This window comes from Anomaloglossus baeobatrachus, chromosome 5 (genome assembly GCF_048569485.1).
Source record: "Anomaloglossus baeobatrachus isolate aAnoBae1 chromosome 5, aAnoBae1.hap1, whole genome shotgun sequence".
Classification (NCBI taxonomy): domain Eukaryota; kingdom Metazoa; phylum Chordata; class Amphibia; order Anura; family Aromobatidae; genus Anomaloglossus; species Anomaloglossus baeobatrachus.
In genome coordinates this window covers 385,538,262-385,564,014 of record NC_134357.1, presented here as the reverse complement: position 1 = coordinate 385,564,014, position 25,753 = coordinate 385,538,262, and the positions used below count along the sequence as shown (strand labels likewise).

The 25,753-nt window shown below is 50.4% G+C and overlaps 1 protein-coding gene across 1 annotated transcript in view; it reads left to right on the top strand.

The window, feature by feature from the left end:
• The window catches only part of NPEPPS (aminopeptidase puromycin sensitive), a 111,143-nt gene extending 85,781 nt beyond the window's left edge, over nucleotides 1–25,362 (top strand). The window contains exons 12-23 of the mRNA XM_075350076.1: nucleotides 889–949; nucleotides 1,077–1,186; nucleotides 1,291–1,354; nucleotides 1,637–1,776; nucleotides 2,047–2,181; nucleotides 2,301–2,520; nucleotides 7,828–7,970; nucleotides 8,048–8,104; nucleotides 22,740–22,847; nucleotides 22,986–23,141; nucleotides 23,241–23,288; nucleotides 24,167–25,362. Of these exons, the coding sequence (XP_075206191.1) occupies nucleotides 889–949; nucleotides 1,077–1,186; nucleotides 1,291–1,354; nucleotides 1,637–1,776; nucleotides 2,047–2,181; nucleotides 2,301–2,520; nucleotides 7,828–7,970; nucleotides 8,048–8,104; nucleotides 22,740–22,847; nucleotides 22,986–23,141; nucleotides 23,241–23,288; nucleotides 24,167–24,319 (1,395 nt within the window). The 3' untranslated portion in view covers nucleotides 24,320–25,362. The remainder of the gene's footprint in view (nucleotides 1–888; nucleotides 950–1,076; nucleotides 1,187–1,290; nucleotides 1,355–1,636; nucleotides 1,777–2,046; nucleotides 2,182–2,300; nucleotides 2,521–7,827; nucleotides 7,971–8,047; nucleotides 8,105–22,739; nucleotides 22,848–22,985; nucleotides 23,142–23,240; nucleotides 23,289–24,166) is intronic.
• The last annotated feature ends 391 nt before the right edge of the window (nucleotides 25,363–25,753 follow it).

Genomic DNA, 25,753 nt, shown 5'->3' with positions numbered 1-25,753 from the left:
CATTATATGAATGCTCTCCTGTTGTATACATGATAAAGGAAAGACTGCTAGCTGGCTGTCATCATGTGAGACGTCTTGTAGCAAGATGTTTCTTAAGTTGCCACTGCTCAGGAGGTGCTACTAATGACTAAAGGCCACGTCTCACTAAGCGACATCGCTAGCGACATCGCTGCTGAGTCACGGCTTTGGTGATGCAACAGCGATCTTGCTAGCGATGACGCTGTGTGTGACATCCAGCAACGACCTGGCCCCTGCTGTGAGGTCGCCGGTCGTTGCTGAATGGCCTGGCCCATTTTCTTCAAAGGCGATGTCTTGCTGGGCAGGACGCATCGCTATGTTTGACACTGTGTGACAGGGTCCCAATGACAGCAGAGATCGTTATACAGGTCGCTACTGCGTCCTGTATCGTTACTGAGTCGTTGGTAAGGTCTGATTCTGTGATATCTCACCAGCGATCCTTATCAGGTCGCATCGTTTTCGGGATCGCTGGTAAGTCGCTAAATGTGATGGGGGCTTAAGAAATCCACAAATGACTAATGGATGTTCTAGTGTAGCACGACAATGTCAATGAATAATCCAATTGTAAAGATGATTGTCAGCCATTTATTAAGACCTGAAGTGTCTTCACTGGACATCACTGGAGGTCATCAGATAACCCTTTCCAGCTTAGTTTGTCATCCTGTCCTCAAATCAGTGTCACCATGTTTTATGATCTGTGCACTACACGGTCGCTACGTTTTCAACAATTGCATGTATTGGTTTCTTTGTTCTATTTGCAATCGCCTATTAACTTTTGACTGCAGATCTATAGGGACTTATAATATATGAAGTCAACCACTTATTTCATTTACTTTACGATTGACACACATTGTTGTTCTACTCATATAGGACTTCCGTAAAGGCATGAACCAATACCTCACCAAATTCCAGGAGAAGAATGCTGCCACAGGTATTCCATGGCCCTGTCATGTTGCTGACCATTACTAACATTATAATAATGCCTCCACCCAAACCTACCTTCCCTTTTCCACTCAGCTCCCCTCGCACAGCTGTAAAATGAGTGCTCTTTTCTGCAGAGGACCTATGGGAGTCTCTTGAGCAAGCCAGTGGGAAGCCAATTGCTGCTGTAATGAGTACATGGACCAAGCAGATGGGTTTCCCATTGATCTATGTGGAGTCCGAGCAGGTACCTTCATGAAGCTCTGTTACATGGCATTCATGGTCACACAATGTAATGATTGTAATGGGGCAAGTAAGACTACATCACCATTATTTTGTACTATTTTTCAGAAAGACGACACACGGATATTAACGCTGTCACAAAGGAAGTTCTGTGCCAGTGGGCCACATAATGGTAAGACTTGCCCAGCTGCATTTTCTTGCCCCTTTTAACCCTTAAGCAACCCAAAACATGGCTACGGTAGCAGACTCACCCAATCCCATTTTTCAGACAATGCTGCTTACCTGTACAGTGTGGTCTTTGTAGTCTCACTTGTGCTTTTCTGGAGCTGCACAAAGCTATCCTACTCTTCTTTCTTCCTATTTCTCTTATCTCCTTTATTCTCCCGATGATAGGTTGGCTGGTAAGCCTCCAGCCCCTCTCTCCATATAACATCCTCCTATTGCCCTCGCTCAGGTGAGGAGAGCCCCCTTTGGATGGTACCGATCAGCATCTGCACCAGTGAATCCCCAGCCTCCGCTAAATTGAGATTACTTATGGACAAGCCAGAGACGACTGTTGTTCTAGAAGGTGTGGCCTCAGACCAGTGGGTTAAGGTGAGCCTGAATGTCCTGCGTAACTGGATCAGTGTATATATGTCTAAGCTCCAGGTCATGAAAGCTGCCAGTGATGTCGCCCGACCACTGCTCACTGATGGTACGACTTTCACACTTTATGCACTCTTTATAGACCACCTAACAGAAAAGGAAAGTAAATGTGTCCTGGAATTGTTGTAGCTCATGTATGCCAACTGGCTAATGTTTCGAGTCCCTGCAGAATTTGTCAAGTCTCCTTTACATGCTGAATTCTGCTCTCATCCAACATAGCTAAATCCGGGGACAGTTGGTTTCTACCGCACCCAGTACAGCCCTTCTATGCTGGAAAGTTTACTGCCTGGCATTAGAGATCTCTCCCTTCAGCCAGTGGACAGGCTCGGCCTGCAAAATGACCTGTTCTCCTTGGTGAGTATGAAAGTGAAATAAAAATACAGCTTATGCAAGATTTGCCCTCAATCTATTTTACTACAAATGGTGAAAGCTTTGAACTCTCCCAGTATTACTAATGTGTGTCCCTCCTTCAGGCGCGAGCAGGCATCATCAGCACGGTTGAAGTCCTTAAAGTCATGGAGGCCTTTGTGAATGAACCTAATTACACTGTATGGAGCGACTTGAGCTGTAATCTAGGGATCCTGTCCACACTCTTATCTCACACAGAGTTCCACGAGGAGATTCAAGGATTCATCAGAGATGTCTTCTCACCGATTGGACAGCGCTTAGGCTGGGACCCCAAACCTGGCGAGGGTAGGAGATCGTAAATGTGTTTTGTCCAACAATGCCAATGTTTACTTATCTTTTCTTATGGCTGGATATAAATATTCATGAACATCCCAGGTGATGGAAGATTAAGATGAAGATGTACAGTATATTAAAGGGAACCTGTCACCAGTTTTTTGCTTTATAAGCTGCAGCCACCACCAGTGGACTCTTATATACAGCATTCTAACATCTATATATATAATTGTCTGTCTGTCTGTCTGTCTGTCTGTCTGTCTGTCTGTCTGTCTGTCTGTCTGTCTGTCTGTCTGTCTGTCTGTCTGTCTGTCTGTCTGTCTGTCTGTCTGTCTGTCTGTCTGTCTGTCTGTCTCCAAAATTGTGTCCTTACGGTGACACAAAGCTGATTGGCCGCTGGGCTCGCCATGGCCCCGCCCCCCCACACTGATTGGCCAGCCGCTCCGCCCCCCCACAGATTGGCCTCTCGCCCCGGCACCCTGCAGGCATTGGCAATTCGGCCCCGCCCCCCTCACGCAATGCACGCTAGCTCTGGCCCCGCCCCCCCCCCCCGTCCCCCGCTCGCACGGGAGTGGTGTGGATACGTTGGTAACCACCTCACACACACATCACATCGCATCCACACACTCACAGCATCCGGCGATATCGCTTGCTTCTCGGCCTCGATACTGTGCTGTTGTGACCTTCCAGGACCTGACGGAGGATCACATGGCCAGAAGCATGTGGTATCTCCGGATGTTGTCAGCGCGTATGTGCAATATCGTCAGTGTCTGTGTGTGTGAGTGTATGTGATCGGGTGTGTGTGAGTGTATGCGATCGGATGTGTGTGAGTGTATGCGATCGGGTGTGTGAGTGTCGGCAGAGGAGCACGGCGTGCTGGAGGGGGCTGGGAGCAGAGAGGCTGATCTTGGGGAAGGCTGGGAGGGGGAGGCTGATGCTGGGGGAGACTGGGAGGGGAAGGCTGATGCTGAAGGAGGCTGGGAGGAAGGAGGCTGGGAGGAGAGAGGCTGATCCTGGGGAAGGCTGGGAACGGGAGGCTGATGCTGAGGGAGGCTGGAAGGAGAGAGGCTGATGCTGCGGGAGGCTGGGAGGAGAGAGGCTGATGCTGGGGAAGGCTGATGCTGTGGGAGGCTGGGAGGGGAAAGCTGATGCTGGGGAAGGCTGGGAGGACGGAGGCTGGGAGGAGAGAGGCTGATCCTGGGGAAGGCTGGGAGAGGGAGGCTGATGCTGGGGGAGGCTGGAAGGAGAGAGGCTGATGCTGGGGGAGGCTGGAAGAAGAGAGGCTGATGCTGGGGGAAGCTGATGCTGGGGGAGGCTGGGAGGAGAGAGGCTGATGCTGGGGGAGGCTGGGAGGAGAGAGGCTGATGCTGGGAGGAGAGAGGCTGATGCTGGGAGGAGAGAGGCTGATGCTGGGGACAGAGAGGAGAGGCTGATGCTGGGAGGAGAGAGGCTGATGCTGGGGGAGGCTGATGCTGGGGGAGGCTGGGACGAGGGAGGTTGATGCTTGGGGAGGTTGATGCTTGGGGAGGTTGATGCTGGGGGAGGCTGGAAGGAGAGAGGCTGATGCTGGTGGAGGCTGATGCTGGTGGAGGCTGATGCTGGTGGAGGCTGATGCTTGGGGAGGCTGATGCTGGGGGAGACTGGGAGGGGGAAGGCTGATGCTGAGGGAGGCTGGGAGGGGGAGGCTGGGAGGAAGGAGGCTGGGAGGAGAGAGAGGCTGATCCTGGGGAAGGCTGGGAAGGGAAGGGGAGGCTGATGCTGAGGGAGGCTGGAAGGAGAGAGGCTGAGGCTGGGAGGAGAGAGGCTGATGCTGGGGAAGACTGATGCTGAGGGAGGCTGGGAGGGGAAAGCTGATGCTGGGGAAGGCTGGGAGGACGGAGGCTGGGAGGAGAGAGGCTGATCCTGGAGAAGGCTGGGAGAGGGAGGCTGATGCTGGGGGAGGCTGATGCTGGGGGGAGAGAGGCTGATGCTGGGAGGAGAGAGGCTGATGCTGGGAGGAGAGAGGCTGATGCTGGTGCAGCATGGGGGATGGTGCACGATGGGGGGTGCGCAGCATGGGGGATGGAGCACAATGAGGAGTGCGCAGCATGGCGGATGGACCACGTTTGGGAGTGCGCAGCATGGCGGATGGACCACGTTTGGGAGTGCGCAGCATGGCGGATGGACCACGTTTGGGAGTGCGCAGTATGGCGGATGGAGCACGTTTGGGAGTGCGCAGCATGGCGGATGGAGCACGTTTGGGAGTGCGCAGCATGGCGGATGGAGCACGTTTGGGAGTGCGCAGCATGGCGGATGGAGCACGTTTGGGAGTGCGCAGCATGGCGGATGGAGCACGTTTGGGAGTGCGCAGCATGGCGGATGGAGCACGTTTGGGAGTGCGCAGCATGGCGGATGGAGCACGATGGGGGTTGCGCAGCATGGCGGATGGAGCACGATGTGAGGTGCACACCTCCCCCAACACACACAACACACCACACACACACTGGGAACCACAAACACCGCCCTACACAGACACCCACACACACAGACAACGCTGCACACACACAACACCCAACACACAAACACCGCGGCATACATAAATATACGCACATATCATGCAACACACACATTGCACAAAACATACCTCCCCCCAAAACACACCACACCCACACAAACCGCGCAACACATACACACACAACGCTACAGACACACAGCGCTCCACAAACAACGCAACACACACACAACACCGCTCTCACCCCCCCACACCCAGACAACACCCACAACATGTACAGCCCCTACACAAACACTTGGTAACTACACACAACATAGATATATAGATATATAGATATAGAGATATAGAGATATAGAGATATAGAGATATAGAGATATAGAGATATAGAGATATAGAGATATAGAGATATAGAGATATAGAGATATAGAGATATAGAGATATAGAGATATAGAGATATAGAGATATAGAGATATAGAGATATAGAGATATATAGATATATAGATATATAGATATATAGATATATAGATATAGATATAGATATATATATATATATATATATATATATGAGAGAGATAGATATATATATATATCTATATATATATATATATATATATATATAGATATATATATATATATATATATATATATATATCTATCTAACAAAAATCATACATTAACTACACAATACGTAAATTCTAGAATACCCGATGCGTAGAAAATCGGGCCACCTTCTAGTGTTGTATATAAGAGCCCAGGCTGCTGCATAGAATGTAAAAAGCACTTTAATACTTACCTAACTATTGCTGCGGTGGATCCGAGTCAGGGGGGGCGTCTCCGGTGCCGCCTCTTTCGGCCATCTTTGTCGTCCTACTGTAGCCGAGGTTCATGACGCGCTGTACGTCATCCACACTCACAGGCATTTAGGTCCTGCGCAGGACCGGCGAGTGTGTATGACATAGGATGCGTCATGTACACAGGCTTCAGAAGAAGGACGAAGATGGCCGAAAGAGGAGGTGCCGGTACCGGATAACGGAGATACCCATCTGACTCAAATCTACCGCAGCGACTGTTAGGTAAGTATTATAAAATGTTTTTTACATTCTACACAGCAGCCTGGGCTTTTATATACAGCATGTTAGAATGCTGTATATAGGAGCACACTGGTGGTGGCCGCAGCTTACAGGGCAAAAAACTAGTGACAGGTTCCCTTTAAAGACTGAGTTCACATGTGTTGACTCTGTTAGCAGAACTTGTTTTCACAAGGAGTAAATCAATGGACACCACTTTCAAACCTTGCGGACTTCAATTCAGTGTCAGTGCCGTTAATTTGTATCCATCACGCAATATGTTGTGATTTTTGCTTTAAGTTGGAAGCCGCAATGTAGATGTGAACAAGAGCCTAATGTGTGTATGGCCATGTAAAAAAAAAAAAAAAAAAATGCAGGTTTAACATGTGCTGACATCTAGTGGCCAATCAGGCTTCACTGCAGGTCAAAAAAAATAATCTAATTTTTACACCTTTCACTGAAATTGAATTGGTAGCACTATTGGGCAGTGGGTTAAAGGGAATCTATCAGTAGGATTAAGGGCGGCTTTGCACGTTGCAACATCGCACATGCGATGTCGGTGGGGTCAAATCGAAAGTGACGCACTTCCGGCGTCACTTTCGAGATCGTAGCGTGTAAATGCTAGATGATACGATTAACGAGCGCAAAAGCGTCGTTATCGTATCATCGTTGCAGGCTCCGACTTTTTCACAATTATGCTGCAGCGACAGGTACGATGTAGTTCCTCGCTCCTGCGGCTGCACACATCGCTGTGTATAACGCCGCAGGAGCGAGGAACATCAGCTTACCTGCCGCCGCCGGCTATGCGGAAGGAAGGAGGTGGGCGGGATGTTTACATCCTGCTCATCTCCACCCCTCCGCTGCTATTTGCCGCCTGCCATGTGACGTCGCTATGACGCCGCACGACCCGCCCCCTTAGGAAGGAGGCGGGTCGCCGGCCAGAGCGACGGTCGCAGGGCAGCTGAGTGCATGTGAAGCTGGCATAGCCATAATTTTCGCTACGCCAGCTATCACAAGATATCGTACCTGCGACGGGGGCGGGGACTATCGCGTGCGACATCGCAGCATTGGCTTGCGATGTCGCAACGTGCAAAGCCCGCCTAACCCTCCTAAGCAATCTATATGGACATGCAGTTCATAGAAAGGTTAGTAAGATGTGTCATTACAGACAAATCCCCATTTTTCTTATGTAAATGAGCTGTTGAGATCTTTGGGCTGGATACATCACCCTGAGATTCTGCCTTCAGAGCTTATTTTAAATGGAAAGAGGTGTTACTACTCTGAGACATGTAATGACCAGCAGTCTGCTCTCCTGATCTTCATGTCAACCTCGCCGAAAGGACATCCCATCATATAAACATTCAGGAGGCTATACAGTATAAAGCAACATAAGCTGGTTACTTGTGGATGTCAAAGGATCTTGACTATTTCCATATAAACAAATCTACTTGGCATGGCTCTATATGTGATCATGAGCAAGTTATGAAATATAAGGACTTTACATTAAAACAAGCCCCTTTGCTGATAAACTTGGTCGGTCTCTTGATTTCACAATACAAACTGAATGCATAATTATATAGACTTTAGACCTAATGAGGCTGGTGTACTTTTGACAAACCATATTAGAGGGATGTGTATTGTGAGGCATTCCCTTTAAAGGAAACCTTGTATAATATGAAATGGTTTGTTTTCATAAAACAAAGACTGTTAACTTTACTTTAGCAATTTGCTTTATTTAGGTGTTTATCCTTTACTTTATAGGACACTTGGATGCTCTGCTGAGGGGGCTAGTTTTGGGGAAGTTGGGAAAGGCTGGCCATAAACCCACCCTGGAGGAGGCACGTCGTAGGTTTAAGGACCACGTAGAAGGAAAGAACATGCTAAGTGCTGACCTTAGAAGTCCGGTCAGTCATCCTTCCTTCTTTTTATTGCTTCACTTTTTCTTCTCCAACAGCTACCTAAATCAGATCTATGTTTTCAGGTTTATGTGACTGTCCTGAAGCATGGAAACACCACAACTCTGGATACCATGCTGAAGGTTAGTGTTGCCTATAATGTTATAATCTTAACACTCTGGTTGATCACATTTCTTGCTATACATATATAGTTATTTACATGATATGAACATAGAAAGAAATGAAGTGTCCCTTCTATCTATTGATGTACAGTTAATCCATACTGATGCAGGCCGTCCCTGGGTTATAAACTAAATGCGTTCTAGAGTCGGGGACTGCCTTTAGTTATCCTTGGTCAGATGTGAACCCTAGACGACCAGTGCTAACCAACCTCTGAGCCAACCTTTTTTTATACCGTTCACAGGTTTGTTGATTTATAGAGTGGTCACCTTTAATAAGTGGCACTCGAGAGCTTTTTCTCTTACAAGATGGTTAATTTACTAATAGTCACTCAAACATACACAAAATAAGAGCAGTAGTAGAAATAAATGTAGTGTAATAAGTGCCAAGCTACAAGAAGCCATTCAGCAGGAAGCCTAAAGGGTTATTTCTTTGTCGCTCCATTGGGAGACCCAGCCAATTGGGTGTATAGCTACTGCCTCCGGAGGCCACACAAAGTATTACACTTTAAAAAGTGTAACCCCTCCCCTCTGCCTATACACCCTCCCGTGCATCACGGGCCCATCAGTTTTTAGCTTTGTGTTGAAGGAGGCACACATGCACACAATGCTCCACATTTTAGTCAGCAGCAGCTGCTGACTATTTCGGATGGAAGAAAAGAGGGCCCTTAACAGGGCCCCCGGCATGCTCCCTGCTCACCCCACTGAGTCGGCGGTGTTGTTCAGGTTGAGGTACCCATTGCGGGTACAGAGGCTGGAGCCCACATGCCGCTTTCCTTCCCCATCCCTTAGGGGCTCTGGGTGAAGTGGGATCCTAACCAGTCATCCAGACACTGGGACCGGGCTCCCTCCGCAGCCCCTGGTGGTATCTGCCGGACAGGAGACTGAGTATCGTCAGGGACAAGGCCCTGCAACTACAGGTACTCTGTGTCCCCTTTGGGACGGTGCATGGAGCACCTGGGCCTCAGACGCTGCAGCGCCTGCAGTGTTTGTTTTTTGTCCGGGACTACCGCGCCGGCCATGCCTGCTTGTCGGCCGCGGTTTCTACTTTAGTCCCCGGCTTTTGCGGCCTAGTACATTAAACGCCCGCCCACGGGCCTGCCAGTCAGGGGCAAGGGCGGGACGGTCGGGCTGACGCCGACAGTGAGGGCTGGAGCACACATAGCTGTCCTCCTCCCCCCTCACTATTCCCTATGGGGCACCAGATTCCCGCACTTTTGTAAGTCCGCCCACGGCTCCCTCCTCCCCTGTGAACGCCGACAGCCATGTTTTAACACATCCTGCCGGTGGAGGACGTCTGGCAGCAGCTCTGGGAGACCCGAGGCAGAAAGGGAATCTGGTGGCCACACACCGCTGGAGCGGTTGGTAAGCCACATCGGTTACCGGTGCTGGTCCCCCTGGGGTGCTGACCTGTATATAGATGCATTATATTTGTATACTTTTCCGGTTCAGCTGTATTGTTAACTTGTGGCTATATACCCTCAGTGATCACGCTCCTGGGAGACAACAGCATGTCGTTCACAGGGAGCAAGGGGGCCAAGGCACAGGGTTATTTTGCTACCTGTACCTCTTGTGCGGCTTTGTTACATGCAGGTTCCACCTACCCTCACTGTGAGCAATGCTCGGCCCCTGTGGCACTCGCTCAGCCGGAGCCTGAGGCACTAGGGGGTCCCTCGGCCCAGGTAGAACCACCGGCCCCCCCTGTCTAGATGGCAGGGACAGAGTTTGCTGTTTTAGCTGACAAACTCTCTGAGTCGCTTTCTCATTCCATGACTCAGTCTATGGATAAATGGTCTGTTAAGTTTCTAGAGGTTTTGCAGTCCAGACCGGCCCTTATACAGGCCCCGGGCACTGCGGGATCACCCCCAGGCCCCTCTCGGTCTGCGACTAAGCGTGTTCCTGGTGTGGCCTCTAGTTTATTACGTGCAGGACTCCGGCACGGACCGCAGTCCCAGACCAGCTAAGCGGGCTCGCTTAGCATCTTCCCCGACTTCTTCACGCAGTTCGGGGTCTCAGCTTGAGGATTCTCTAGAGGAGGAGGCGGAGGTCGCAGCTCAGGACTCTGATCCTGACGTTGCTCTCAATCTGGATACACCTGAAGGGGACGCCATAGTAAATGATCTTATAGCGTCCATCAACCAGGTGCTAGATCTGTCTCCCCCAACTCCGCCTACAGAGGATTCGGCTTCACAACAGGAGAAACACCAGTTTAGGTTTTCTAAACGTACGTGCTTTCTTCGATCACTCTAACTTCAGAGATGCTGTCCAGAAGCACAGGGCTTTCCCAGACAAGCGCTTTACTAAACGCCTTAATGACACACGTTACCCCTTCCCCGCTGACGTGGTTAAGGGTTGGGCTCAGTGTCCCAAGGTGGATCCTCCAGTCTCTAGACTGGCGGCTAGATCCGTAGTAGCAGTGGCTGACGGTGCATCGCTCAAGGATGCCACGGACAGGCAGATAGAGCTCCTACTGAAATCCATCTATGAAGCCATAGGCGCGTCTTTTGCCCGAGCCTTTGCAGCAGTGTGGGCACTCCAGGCTATCTCAGCTTGTCTGTCTGAGATTAATGCGGTCACCCGTACCGCTGCGCCACAAGTAACATCTTTGACTTCTCAGGCGTCAGTATTTGCATCCTACGCCATGAATGCTGTCCTGGACTCGGCTAGCCGTACAGGGGTAGCATCCGCCAATTCTGTGGCAGTCCGCAGAGCCATGTGGCTACGCGAATGGAAGGCAGACTCTGCTTCCAAAAAGTTCTTGACCGGTTTGCCTTTTTCTGGCGACCGACTGTTTGGCGAGCGGTTGGATGAAATTATTAAGCAATCCAAGGGAAAGGACTCGTCCTTACCACAAGCCAAACCGACCTCAGCAACGGAAAGTTCAAGCGAGGTTTCGGTCCTTTCGGCCCTCAGCCAGATCCCAACCCTCCTTGTCCAACAGACCACAGAAGAGCCAGAGGAACTCTTCTGCATGGCGGTCTAAGTCACGTCCTCCAAAGACCGCTGGAGGCACCGTCTCCAAGGCGGCCTCCTCATGACTTTCGGCCGCCCCAAACCGCATCCTCGGTCGGTGGCAGGCTCTCCCGCTTTTGCGACGCCTGGTGGCCACATGTCCAAGACCGATGGGTGAGGGACATTCTGTCTCACGGTTACAGGATAGAGTTCAGCTCTCGTCCTCCGACTCGTTTTTTCAGAACATCTCCGCCCCCCGAGCGGACCGTTGCGCTTTTTCAGGCGGTGGACACTCTGAAAACAGAAGGAGTGGTGATCCCCGTTCCCCTTCAGGAACGCGGTCGCGGTTTTTACTCCAATCTGTTCGTGGTGCCAAAAAGGACGGCTCATTCCGTCCCGTTTTGGACCTAAAATTGTTCAACAGACATGTGACAACCAGGAGGTTTCGCATGGAATCCCTCCGATCTGTCATCGCTTCGATGTCCCAAGGAGACTTCCTAGCATCAATCGACATCAAAGATGCCTATCTCCATGTGCCGATCGCTCAAGAGCATCAACGCTTCCTGCGTTTCGCCATCGGGGACGAACACCTTCAGTTGTGGCACTGCCTTTCGGCCTGGCGACAGCCCCACGGGTCTTCACCAAGGTCATGGCATCCGTCGTAGCGATCCTACGCTCTCAGGGCCACTCGGTGATCCCTTACCTAGACGATCTCCTAGTCAAGGCACCCTCACGGGTGGCTTGTCAACACAGTCTGACCGTTGCTCTGGAGACTCTCCAGAGGTTTGGGTGGATCATCAATTTTCCAAAGTCAAAATTGTCTCCGACCCAGTCACTGACGTACCTCGGAATGGAGTTTCATACTCTCTCAGCGATGGTCAAGCTGCCGCTGGACAAACAGCGGTCGCTGCAGACAGGGGTACAATCCCTTCTTCAGGCACAGTCGCACCCCTTGAGGCGCCTCATGCACTTCCTGGGGAAGATGGTGGCAGCAATGGAGGCAGTTCCATTTGCGCAATTTCATCTGCGTCCACTCCAATGGGACATTCTCCGCAAATGGGACAAGAGGCCGACGTCCTTGGACAGGAACGTCTCTCTGTCTCTGGAAGCCAAGACCTCTCTTCAGTGGTGGCTTCTCCCCACTTCTCTGTCGAAAGGAAAATACTTTCTGCCCCCATCCTGGGCTGTGGTCACGACGGACGCGAGCCTGTCAGGATGGGGAGCGGTTTTTCTCCACCACAAGGCTCAGGGAACCTGGACTCCGACAGAGTCCTCCCTTCAGATCAATGTTCTGGAGATAAGGGCGGTGTATCTAGCCCTCAAGGCGTTCCATCGGTGGCTCGAGGGCAGGCAGATCCGCATACAGTCGGACAACGCCACGGCGGTTGCGTACATCAACCACCAGGGCGGCACGCGCAGTCGTCAAGCCTTCCAAGAAGTCCGGCGGATTCTGCTGTGGGCGGAGGCCACAGCCTCCACCATCTCCGCGGTTCACTTTCCGGGCGTAGAAAACTGGGAAGCAGACTTCCTCAGTCGCCAGGGCATGGACGCGGGGGAATGGTCTCTCCACCCGGACGTGTTTCAAGAGATCTGTTGCCGCTGGGGAACGCCGGACGTCGATCTCATGGCGTCTCGGCACAACAACAAGGTCCCGGCATTCATGGCACGGTCTCAGGACCACAGAGCTCTGGCGGCAGACGCCTTAGTTCAGGATTGGTCGCAGTTTCAACTGCCTTATGTATTCCCTCCTCTGGCAATGCTGCCCAGAGTGTTGCGCAAGATCAGGTCCGACTGCCGCCGCGCCATCCTCGTCGCTCCAGATTGGCCGAGGCGGTCGTGGTACCCGGATCTGTGGCATCTCACGGTGGGGCAACCGTGGGCGCTCCCAGACCGACCAGACTTGCTATCTCAAGGGCCATTTTTCCATCTGAATTCTGCGGCCCTCAACCTGACTGTGTGGCCATTGAGTCCTGGCTCTTAGCGTCCTCAGGGTTGTCTCAAGATGTCATTGCCACTGAGACAGGCAAGGAAGCCAACATCAGTCAAGATCTATCACAGAACTTGGAGGAACTTCTTAGCCTGGTGCTCTGAGAGGGGGTTTATCCCCTGGCCGTTTGCCTTACCCAGGTTTCTTTCCTTCCTTCAATCGGGATTGGACAAGGGTTTGTCCCTCGGCTCTCTCAAAGGTCAAGTCTCGGCGCTTTCCGTGTTTTTTCAAAAGCGTCTAGCCAGGCTTCCGCAGGTCCGCACGTTCCTGCAGTGAGTTTGCCACATAGTCCCACCTTACAAGCGTCCGCTGGAACCCTGGGATCTCAACATGGTTCTACGGGCTCTTCAAAAACCACCTTTTGAGCCGCTGCGGGATGTCTCTCTATCACGTCTTTCGCAGAAGGTGGCATTTCTAGTGGCGGTTACTTCACTCCGTAGAGTGTCAGAGCTTGCAGCGCTGTCATGCAAAGGCCCTTTCCTGGTATTTCACCAGGATAAGGTGGTTCTGCGTCCGGTCCCGGACTTTCTCCCTAAGGTGGTGTCCACTTTTCATCTCAATCAGGATATCTCCTTACCTTCATTTTGCCCTCATCCAGTTCACCAATGTGAAAAGGATTTGCATTTGTTAGATCTAGTGAGAGCACTCCGGATCTACGTGTCTCGCACGGCGCCCCTGCGCCGCTCTGATGCGCTCTTTGTCCTTGTCGCTGGCCAGCGTAAGGGGTCGCAGGCTTCCAAGTCTACCTTGGCTCGGTGGATCAAGGAACCGATTTTTGAAGCCTATCGTTCTTCTGGGCTTCCGATTCCTTCAGGGCTGAAAGCCCATTCTACCAGAGCCGTGGGTGCATCCTGGGCATTGCGGCACCAGGCTACGGCTCAGCAGGTGTGTCAGGCGGCTACCTGGTCGAGTCTGCACACCTTCACGAAACACTATCAGGTGCATGCCTATGCTTCGGCAGATGCCAGCCTAGGTAGGCGAGTCCTTCAGGCGGCGGTTGCCCACCTGTAAGAGGGGGCCGTGTTACGGCTCTTTTTATCGAGGTATTCTGTTACCCACCCAGGGACTGCTTTTGGACGTCCCAATTGTCTGGGTCTCCCAATGGAGCGACAAAGAAGAAGGGAATTTCTTTGTCGCTCTATTGGGAGACCCAGACAATTGGGTTGTATAGGCTATGCCTCCGGAGGCCGCACAAAGTACTACACTCAAAAGTGTTAAGCCCCTCCCCTTCTGCCTATACACCCCCCGTGCTCCCACGGGCTCCTCAGTTTTTTGCTTTGTGCGAAGGAGGTCAGACACGCACAGCACAGCTCCACAGATTGGTCAGCAGCAGCTGCTGACCATGTCGGATGGAAGAAAAGTGGGCCCATATAGGGCCCCCAGCATGCTCCCTTCTCACCCCACTCTTGTCGGCGGTGTTGTTAAGGTTGAGGTATCCATTGCGGGTACGGAGGCTGGAGCCCACATGCTGCTTTCCTTCCCCATCCCCCTCAGGGCTCTGGTGGAAGTGGGATCTTATCGGTCTCCAGGCACTGAGACCGTGCTTCATCCACAACTCCTGTGGAGACTGCTGGATAGGAGCCGGGTATCGTTCAGGGACATGGCCCTGCTACGTGAAGGTACTCTGTATCCCTGTGGGGACCGCGCACGGCAACACCTCAGCTTTGCTGGGTGTGCTAGTGCACCGGGGACAGCGGCGCTGACCGGGTTAATATGTGCCATTACACACTCAGCGTCGCTGAGTGTGTTTACATGTAGGGGCTACCGCGCTAACCGCCGCTGCCTTGGGAAACTGCGGCGCGGCTGGGACTTGTAGTTCGCCGGGGACTTCGGCGCCGGCCGCGCTTTTACGGCGGCAGGCTTATACTCGAGTCCCCAGGCTTTCTTGCGGCCTAGTCTCCTCTTCTCCCGCCCCCAGCCCTGACAGGCAGGGGAAGGGCGGGACGCTGCACGGAACGAGCAGCACTGAGGGCTGGAGTATGATTTGCATACTCCACCCCCCTCACTGTGCACAGTGTGAGCACCAGTTCCCGCACTTTCTCGGCCACGCCCACGGCTCCCTCCTCTCGTCAGGACGCCGCAGCCATTCCTGTCAGCTCCTCCGACGCTGCAGAGAGGGACAAACCCTGGGAGACCCAGACACGGTCTCTGGTGGCCTCACAACCGCTTTAGGCGGCTGGTAAGCAGCACCTGTGGTGCTAGCCCCATGGTGCTGTAGTGTATTGCTACATTATTTGTTATAGTATATACTCTACACTGTATGAGCACAGTTCATTCTGACTATATACCCTATTGTGTTACTCAGGGAAAACAATAGCATGGCGCCCACAAAAGGCAGGGGTGCCAAAACACAGGCTTATTATGCTGCCTGCGCCGCATGTACGACCCCGCTACCGGCAGGTTCCACTGACCCTCATTGTGTGCAATGTTCGGCCCCGGTGACACTTCTTTAGCCGGAGCCTCTGCTAAGAGGGGCCCAGGGGGAGCCACCTGTTGACACTGTCCAGGTGACGGGGACTGAGTTTGCAAAACTCTCTGAGACTATGGCTAAGATACTAGAAGCCTTGCAGTCCAGGCCGGTATCTCAGCAAAGGGACTCTGTTGAATCATTGTTCCCTGACCCCCCTCAGTTGGTACAACATTGTCCTCCCGGGGTATCTCATACATCCCAGGCTGAGGGTTATGACTTAGACCCCAGCCCCAGACCGAATAAGCGGGCTCGCTTAGAATTTCCCTCGACATCATATGGTTTAGGGTCTCAGCGGGGGGAATCTCTGGTTGATGATGCGGAGACAGATGATCAGGATTCTGATCCTGAGGGCGCTCTCAATCTTAATACTCCAGACGGGGACGCCATAGTGAACGATCTTATTACGTCCATCAATCAAATGCTGGATATCTCTCCCTCAGCTCCTCCGGCGGAGGAGTCAGTGTCTCAGCAGGAGAAATTCCGTTTCAGGTTCCCCAAGCGTACACAGAGTATGTTTCTAGACCACTCTGATTTCAGAGAGGCAGTCCAGAATCACCATGCTTATCCAGATAAGCGTTTTTCTAAGCGCCTTAAGGATACACGTTATCCTTTTCCCCCTGACGTGGTTAAAGGTTGGACTAAGTGTCCCAAAGTGGACCCTCCAATCTCCAGACTGGCGGCTAGATCCATACTTGCAGTGGAAGATGGGGCCTCGCTCAAAGATGCCACTGACAGGCAGATGGAGCTCTGGTTGAAATCCATCTATAAAGCTATCGGAGCTTCTTTTGCCCCAGCATTTGCAGCCGTATGGGCGCTACAAGCTATCTCAGCAGGTCAGGCGCAAATTGAAGCGGCCGCGCCACAAGTGGCATCCATTACCACCCAGACCTCGGCAATTGCGTCTTACGCTATTAATGCTGTCCTGGACTCTGCGAGCCGTACGGCGGTTGCGGCCGCCAATTCGGTGGTACTCCGCAGGGCCTTGTGGCTACGGGAATGGAAGGCAAATTCTGCTTCCAAAAAGCGCTTAACCAGTTTGCCAATTTCTGGCGACAGGCTGTTTGGCGAGCGTCTGGATGAAATCATCAAACAATCCAAGGGAAAGGATACATCCTTACCCCAGCCCAAACAGAACATACCCCAACAGAGGAGAGGGCAGTCGAGGTTTCGGTCCTTTCGGGGCGCGGGCAGGTCCCAATTCTCCTCGTCCAAAGGGTCTCAGACCGCCATGCATCAGAGTTCCTTTGTTCCTTCTAAGTCACGTCCTAAAAAGACCACCGGAGGCGCCGCTAACAAAGCGGCTTCCTCATGACTTTCGACCTCCTCTAGTAGCATCCTCGGTCGGTGGCAGGCTCTCCCGCTTTTGCGACACCTGGCTGCCACAAATAAAAGACCGCTGGGTGAGAGACATTCTGTCTCACGGTTACAAGATAGAGTTCACCTCTCGTCCCCCGACTCGATTCTTCAGGTCATCCCCGCCTCCCGAGCGAGCCGAGGCTCTTCTGCAGGCGCTGGGCACTCTGAAGGCGGAAGGAGTGGTGGTCCCTGTTCCTCTTCAGCAACAGAGCCACGGTTTTTACTCCAATTTGTTTGTGGTCCCAAAGAAGGACGGGTCTTTCCGCCCGGTCCTGGACCTGAAACTGCTCAACAAACACGTAAAAACCCGACGGTTCAGGATGGAATCCCTCCGCTCCGTCATCGCCTCAATGTCCCAAGGAGATTTCCTTGCATCGATCGATATCAAAGATGCTTATCTCCACGTACCGATTGCTCCAGAGCACCAGCGCTTCTTGCGCTTCGCCATAGGAAACGAACACCTGCAATTTGTGGCACTGCCGTTCGGCCTGTCAACAGCCCCACGGGTTTTTACCAAGGTGATGGCTACTGTAGTAGCGCTCCTACACTCGCAGGGTCACTCGGTGATTCCGTATTTGGACGATCTGCTGATCAAGGCACCCTCTCAAGAGGCATGCCAACGCAGCCTCGACGCTACCCTGGAGACTCTCCAGGGTTTCGGGTGGATCATCAATTTTCCAAAGTCAAATCTGACACCGGCCCAATCGCTGACATATCTTGGCATGGAGTTTCATACCCTCTCAGCGATAGTGAAGCTTCCGCTGATCAAGCAGCAGTCACTACAGAAAGGGGTACAATCTCTCCTTCAAGGCCAGTCACACCGCTTGAGGCGCCTCATGCACTTCCTGGGGAAGATGGTGGCAGCAATGGAGGCAGTCCCTTTCGCGCAGTTTCACCTGCGTCCCCTTCAATGGGACATCTTACGCAAATAGAAGAAAGCAGTGGAAAAATCCAGCTGGACTCCAAAGGGATAAATAAAAATGCTTCTTTATTTATATCAACTCGATTAAAAATATATATCCATTTCTCAAGTAAAGACACCGGCTTGTTCACACTGATGCATGGCAGATGTATACCTGAGGAAGGCGTTCCGCCGAAACGCGTAGTAGTATACATCTGCCATGCATCAGTGTGAACAAGCCGGTGTCTTTATCCCTTTGGAGTCCAGCTGGATTTTTCCACTGCTTTCTTCTATTATCTTCTCGGCTTGCTGCCGTAATCCGTGCCGGACCAAAGGGGACTAACAGGAGGATATATTCAGGCTTGTCTCTGCAGTGGTGAGCGGTTTTGTTTGTTTTTTGTACTTATCTTACGCAAATGGGACAGGAAGCCGACGTCCCTCGACAGGACCGTCTCCCTCTCTCAGGCGACCAAAGCTTCCCTTCGGTGGTGGCTCCTTCCCACTTCATTATCGAAGGGGAAATCCTTCCTACCCCCATCCTGGGAAGTAGTCACGACGGACGCGAGTCTGTCAGGGTGGGGAGCGGTTTTTCTCTACCACAGGGCTCAGGGTACGTGGACCCAGCAAGAGTCCTCGCTTCAGATCAATGTTCTGGAAATACGGGCAGTGTATCTTGCCCTGAAAGCGTTCCAGCAGTGGTTGAAGGGCAAGCAGACCCGAATTCAGTCGGACAACTCCACAGCGGTGGCATACATCAACCACCAAGGCGGCACACGCAGCCGGCAAGCCTTCCAGGAAGTCCGGCGGATTTTGATGTGGGTGGAAGCCACGGCCTCCACCATATCCGCAGTTCACATCCCAGGCGTGGAAAACTGGGAAGCAGATTATCTCAGTCGCCAGGGCATGGACGCAGGGGAATGGTCCCTTCACCCGGACGTGTTCCAGGAGATCTGTTGCCGCTGGGGGGTGCCGGACGTCGACCTCATGGCGTCCCGGCACAACAACAAGGTACCGGCGTTCATGGCACGGTCTCAAGATCCCAGAGCTCTGGCGGCAGACGCCTTAGTTCAGGATTGGTCGCAGTTTCAGCTCCCTTATGTGTTTCCTCCGCTGGCACTGTTGCCCAGAGTGTTACGCAAGATCAGGGCCGACTGCCGCCGCGTCATCCTCGTCGCTCCAGACTGGCCGAGGCGGTCGTGGTACCCGGATCTGTGGCATCTCACGGTCGGCCAACCGTGGGCACTACCAGACCGACCAGACTTGCTATCTCAAGGGCCGTTTTTCCATCTGAATTCTGCGGCCCTCAACCTGACTGTGTGGCCATTGAGTCCTGGATCCTAGCGTCTTCAGGGTTATCTCAAGACGTCATTGCCACTATGAGACAAGCTAGGAAACCAACGTCCGCTAAAATCTACCACAGGACGTGGAAAATTTTCCTGTCGTGGTGTTCTGCTCAGGGTATTTCTCCCTGGCCTTTTGCCTTGCCCACTTTTCTGTCCTTCCTTCAATCTGGACTGGAAAAGGGTTTGTCGCTTGGCTCTCTTAAGGGACAAGTCTCAGCGCTCTCTGTGTTTTTCCAGAAGCGCCTAGCCAGACTTCCACAGGTACGCACGTTCCTGCAGGGGGTTTGTCACATCGTCCCTCCTTACAAGCGGCCGTTAGAACCCTGGGATCTGAACAGGGTGCTGATGGTTCTTCAGAAACCACCATTCGAGCCAATGAGGGATATTCCTCTCTCACGCCTTTCGCAGAAGGTGGTTTTTCTAGTAGCAGTCACTTCACTTCGGAGAGTGTCTGAGCTAGCAGCGCTTTCATGCAAAACCCCTTTCCTGGTGTTTCACCAGGACAAGGTGGTTCTACGTCCGGTTCCGGAATTTCTCCCTAAGGTGGTATCCCCCTTTCATCTCAATCAGGATATCTCCTTACCTTCTTTTTGTCCTCATCCAGTTCACCAATGTGAAAAGGATTTGCACTTGTTAGATCTGGTGAGAGCACTCAGAATCTACATTTCTCGTACGGCGCCCCTGCGCCGCTCGGATGCACTCTTTGTCCTTGTCGCTGGCCAGCGTAAAGGGTCACAGGCTTCCAAATCAACCCTGGCTCGGTGGATCAAGGAGCCAATTATCGAAGCTTACCGTTCGGCTGGGCTTCCGGTTCCCTCAGGGCTGAAGGCCCATTCTACCAGAGCCGTGGGCGCGTCCTGGGCTTTGAGGCACCAGGCTACGGCTCAGCAGGTGTGTCAGGCGGCTAACTGGTCGAGTCTGCACACTTTCACGAAGCACTATCAGGTGCATACCTATGCTTCGGCGGATGCCAGCCTAGGTAGACGAGTCCTTCAGGCGGCGGTTGCCCACCTGTAGGAAGAGGCCGTTTTACGGCTCTCTTACGAGGTATTATTTTACCCACCCAGGGACTGCTTTTGGACGTCCCAATTGTCTGGGTCTCCCAATAGAGCGACAAAGAAGGGAATTTTGTTTACTTACCGTAAATTCCTTTTCTTCTAGCTCCTATTGGGAGACCCAGCACCCGCCCCTGTTTTTTTGTGTACACATGTTGTTCATGTTGAATGGTTTCAGTTCTCCGATATTCCTTCGGATTGAAGTTACTTTAAACCAGTTTATAATTCTTTTTCCTCCTTCTTGCTTTTGCACCAAAACTGAGGAGCCCGTGGGAGCACGGGGGGTGTATAGGCAGAAGGGGAGGGGCTTAACACTTTTAAGTGTAATACTTTGTGCGGCCTCCGGAGGCATAGCCTATACAACCCAATTGTCTGGGTCTCCCAATTAGAGCTAGAAGAAAAGGAATTTACGGTAAGTAAACAAAATTCCCTTCTTTGTTTACTTACCGTAAATTCCTTTTCTTCTAGCTCCTATTGGGAGACCCAGCTCCCGCCCCTGTTCCCTTCGGGCTGTTGTTCTTTTGTGTACACATGTTGTTCATGTTGAATTGTTCTTTTGGTTCATGGTTTCAGTTCTCCGAACATCCTTCGGATTGAATTTACCTTAGACCAATTTATAAGTTTTCCTCCTTCCTGCTTTGGCACCAAAACTGATCGGCCCGTGATGCACGAGAGGGTGTATAGGCAGAGGGGAGGGGTTACACTTTTTAAAGTGTAATACTTTGTGTGGCCTCCGGAGGCAGTAGCTATACACCCAATTGGCTGGGTCTCCCAATAGGAGCTAGAAGAAAAGGAATTTACGGTAAGTAAACAAAATTCCCTTCTTCAATCTCCAAAATTCTATCCCAATATGTAATAGGTGTAATAGCAAATCCCTCCAATTAGAAATGTAGTATAGTTCCCCTGATTCACTGTCACTTACCTCATGTGCAGGGCATTGCAGGACCTTAGGTATCTATGGTTATGACCACTAGCAACAGATACCTAAGGTCCTGCAATGCCCTGCACATGAGGTAAGCGACAGTGAATCAGAAGAACTATACTAGATTTTTAATTTTTACTACATTGGAAGTAATTGTGAATATTTTATTTATTATTATTATTATTATTATTATTATTATTATTACACCTACTACATATTGGGATAAAATCTTGTTGATGCAAATGGCCTTTTAAGGGAAATGGAAACAATGATGGATTAACAGATCATTGTGGAAGCTTTATAGTATCCTCAGCAGCCATCACCCGGTATCACACCCAGGAAGCCACATTTTATAGAATTGATCCTAATCCATAAAATTCCCATGGTCAGTTAATGGAAATGCTGTTAGGGTCATTTATACATAAGACTTTCCTGTATAATGCACAACGCTCAGTACTGCTACAACAGACCCATTGTGAATAATGTATGAGAGAAACTAGAAGAAATAGACTATGTGCACCAACCAAATTTTCTGCATAGCCTTAAAGATTGCAGTGTCACACTGCGATATCACATCTAATTATTGTCAGCGCGGCCACCTTATCACATGTAACTTTGTTGCCTAGAGGGCTGTTCACACTGTTTTTATTTCATTTTTCTGTCTGTTTTTCAAAGGTAATAAACGCTGCATATTAGTGTAAGCAAAGTGAATGAGATTTCTGAAATCCCATGCACGTTCTGCTGAAAGGGAACCTGTCACCAGATTTGACGACTATTAGCTGCTGACACCTCCAGCGATCCCTTTATATACAGCATTCTAGAATACTCCAGGCCAGTCTGTAGAACGTAAGAAACACCTTTATTATACTCTCCTAGGGGGCGGTCCGGTCCGATGGGTGTCGTTGATCTCCAGTCCAGCACCGCCTCTCTGCTGCGATTGCCATCATGCTTCTACCCATCCTAGTATGGATGATGTGTCCTGCGTTATCCACACAGGCTGGCATTGCGGTCCTACGCTGGCGCATTTTGATCTGCCATGCCCTGTTGTAAAGCGCATGCTCAGGTGGTCTTTACCCTTTTCTCGCGCCTGTGCATTACAGTACTTTGATTTGCCCTGAGCAGGGCAGATCAAAGAGCGCCTGCGCAGGACCCCAATGTCGGCCTGTGTGGATGTCGTAAAACAAGTCATCCATACTGAGCTGTGCACTGGGTAGAAGGAGGACGGCAAACGCAGCAGAGAGGAGGCACCGGACCGGAGAGAAGTGACTCCTGTACCAGACTGCCCCCTAGGTGAGTATAAGTGTTTTTTACGTTAGAGAGCGGCCTGGGCTCTTTTATACACAGTCTCCTAGAATATTGTATATGAGTGCACTGGTGGTGGCTGCAGGTTATAGTCTCCAAATCTGGTGGCTGGTTCCCTTAAATTTTTCCTTGCGGGTGTGAACCTTCAAAGCATTATTTTAAATCTGCAGAATGTCAATTTTTTAAGGTTTGTTTTTTTTTACCCATTCAAATGAATAGAGAAAAAAACCAATGCAAGTAAAGTCTCACCATTACATAACCATGCTTGGCATCTCCCATGTTACAACTATCTTCCACTTTTCCACTTCCAGCTCCACAAACAGGCTGACATGCAGGAGGAAAAGAACCGAATCGAGAGGGTCCTTGGAGCCATTTCTTCCCCAGAGCTAATCCACAAAGTGTTAAGCTTTTCACTTTCAGTAAGTGTGTTGTTTCTCACCCATATGTTCCCACAGTGACTGCTTCTCCATAGCCATTGTTTCTGCACAGTATATGAGATTGAGAGGTTGAATGGCGTGCGTGGCACCATTACTGATTGTTAAGCATCTCTTTTCTAGGAAGAGGTACGTCCTCAGGACACAGTGTCTGTAATTGGAGGGGTCGCTGGAGCCAGCAAGCAAGGCAGGAAATCGGCATGGACCTTTGTGAAGGAAAATTGGGAGGAACTGTATAACCGGTACCAAGGTGGCTTCCTTATCTCGCGACTCATTAAAGTATGAAGGCTTTTTCTTTTTCTGTGACATAAGTTTCTCTCATGCTCATGTAATCATGTCTTGTGCAGCTAACATAATGTTTTTATTTTTGGCCTTCAGCTTTCTGTGGATGGATTTGCTAGTGACAAAATGGCTGCTGAAATCAAGGTAAGCAGTTAGTATAATTTACTTATTATGCATTGCTTATATAGTGCCAACATATTTCGCAGTGCATTACAGAGATTATCACTGTTCTCACAATGTAAATTCTGTATGTCTTTGGAATGTGGGAGGAAAACCGGAGAACCTCGAGGAAACCCACACAAACACAGGGAAAGTATACAAATTCCTTGCAGATGTTGTCCTTGATGGGATTTGATAGCCTTACCCTTGCAGCCATGGGTTTGTGTTATGTGCACACTTCAGTTTTTTGGCATCAGGCAGAATCCGGCAAAAAACTAATGCAACAGATCCGTCGAAAAAACAGATCCGTTGCATCAGTTTTCTCCATCCGTTTCTTCCGTTTTTTAACGGATCCATTTTGATACTGAGCATGCTCAGTTTATAAAAACAAACCGGCGCCATATTCCGGCATATGACGGATGACACCAGATCCGGTGTCCATAGGTTGCCATTATAAAACACGCCGGATCTGGCGCGATCGTTTTTGTGTCCGGCAAAAAAAAAAAACAGTTCACCTCAACGTTCCATCTGGCCGCCGTACAAGCAAATTTTACTGGATCCGGCGAAAGCCTGATGGAACGCAAGGCCATCCGGCGCAATCCGGTGCTAATAGAAGTCTATGGGGGGAAAAATGCATCCGGCGTCAACAGACACCGGATGCGTTTTTTCATGTTTCTGCCAGATTGTGCCTGATGGCCAAAAGCTGATGTGTGTACACAGCCTAACTAACCACTGAGGCACAGCGCCTCCCTAAATATGTACCCCTTTTTAGTAATCGTTTTATCTATATAGTGCCAACATATTCCACAGCGCTTTTTGTTTTTAATGTTTCTCTAATGCTTTTCTCCCCCTTTCCTTACCAGACATTCTTCGATGCTCATCCTGCGCCTTCTGCTGAGCGTACAGTGCAACAGTGCTGTGAAAATATCCTACTGAATGCTGCCTGGCTGAAGAGAGATGCAGATGCTATGCATCAGTATCTACTGCTGCGCAAGTCACCCTCCTCTACAGTGTGATTGTGCGCAGAGATTCCCATCCGCCTACTCTCTCACCGCCCCAACAGGCTAAACCCTAGGCCCCCTGCTATGGGAGGCTGTGTACCCGTCCTCCCTTATTCCTCAACACCCTATACACCCACTGGGAAGCTGGTGCAAAAAAGAAAAGCTCCCATCTGATCCCTGCTCAGTCCCCAATCAACTCCTTAGGGATTTTATTCAATTGCTCGGTCAAATTTGTATATATGATAGAAGTAGCGTCAAGCTGCTAACTGTGAATCTCCCAGATGACCTTTCTGTGCAAACTCTGCCTGAAAGTAGACTTGGAGAATGTTTCTATTGGCTCCTGTGAGATAGAGGTACCAAACACCAGTATAGAGGGTTATCTTTAAGTAAGGGGGCCGCAACTTGACGAGTTATCACGGAGTGTGCATTAGCCAAGGCCTTTAATGGAAGGTGGTTGGGTTTAGATGGAATTCTTTTTCCCTTTATTTTCTGGTCAAGGCTTTTAACTTCATGTTTGGTCCTTTAATTACCTCTTGTATTCTCCCACATCAGAAAATTGTACATGTTGGCTGCCTGTTTTGTTCAGACGTTATACCCCTTGTTCTGGAAGGAGTATTTAATTGAGGGTTGTGTGCACTCGCACTAATCCTCTGCCCACCACTCTGGCCTGGGCCAGTACAGGAGAGACCTGCATTTTAAGGTCTATCTAGTACTGATAAGCATATCTATACTGTAGACTTTGTTTCTTACCTGTGCTGGAAAGAATAAGGTGCAGGCACTGTTCTCATGTTCTTGATGTTTTCTTCCCTTCTCTCCTTCCAAATTCCTGATTAATTTCTAGGTTACACTTGCGTTCTGGGTTTGTACAGTCTAATGGTATAGTGGCAGGGCCATGGGCCTTGGTTCTGAGACTTGCTTACCTGAGTTCTCTTTGTGCTGTTCTTTTAAAACAAGAAAAACAGTAATAAAAAATTGAAAAAAAAACAAAAGATAAAAAAAAAAAACAGTTGGCGTTTAATAAAGACAAAATGTGAGTGTGTAATGAATGCGTGGTTGTGACTTTCTCTGGTAATATTAATAATGTATTTTTCATGTTCCCAATATTATTAGATAATGTCACTGGAGAAAATGTTATTAGCAAAGTATAGCAGAGGTGATAATTTAGTAATCAGTGGGGGTCTGTCTGCTGCAACCTGCACCAATCTGCAGCTCAGTGCGGTTTTCGTGGCGTTTTGCGTGTTTTTTGGGTGTGTTTTGGGCTCAAAACTGCATGACTTTGCTTCCCCAGCAAAGTCTGAGTTTTCATTTTTGCTGTCCGTACACCACAACTTTTTTTTTCTTCGGCGCTCCATTGGGAGACCCAGACGATTGGGTGTATAGTACGGCCTCTGGAGGCCACACAAAGCATTACACTAAAAAGTGTAAGGCCCCTCCCCTTCTGGCTATACA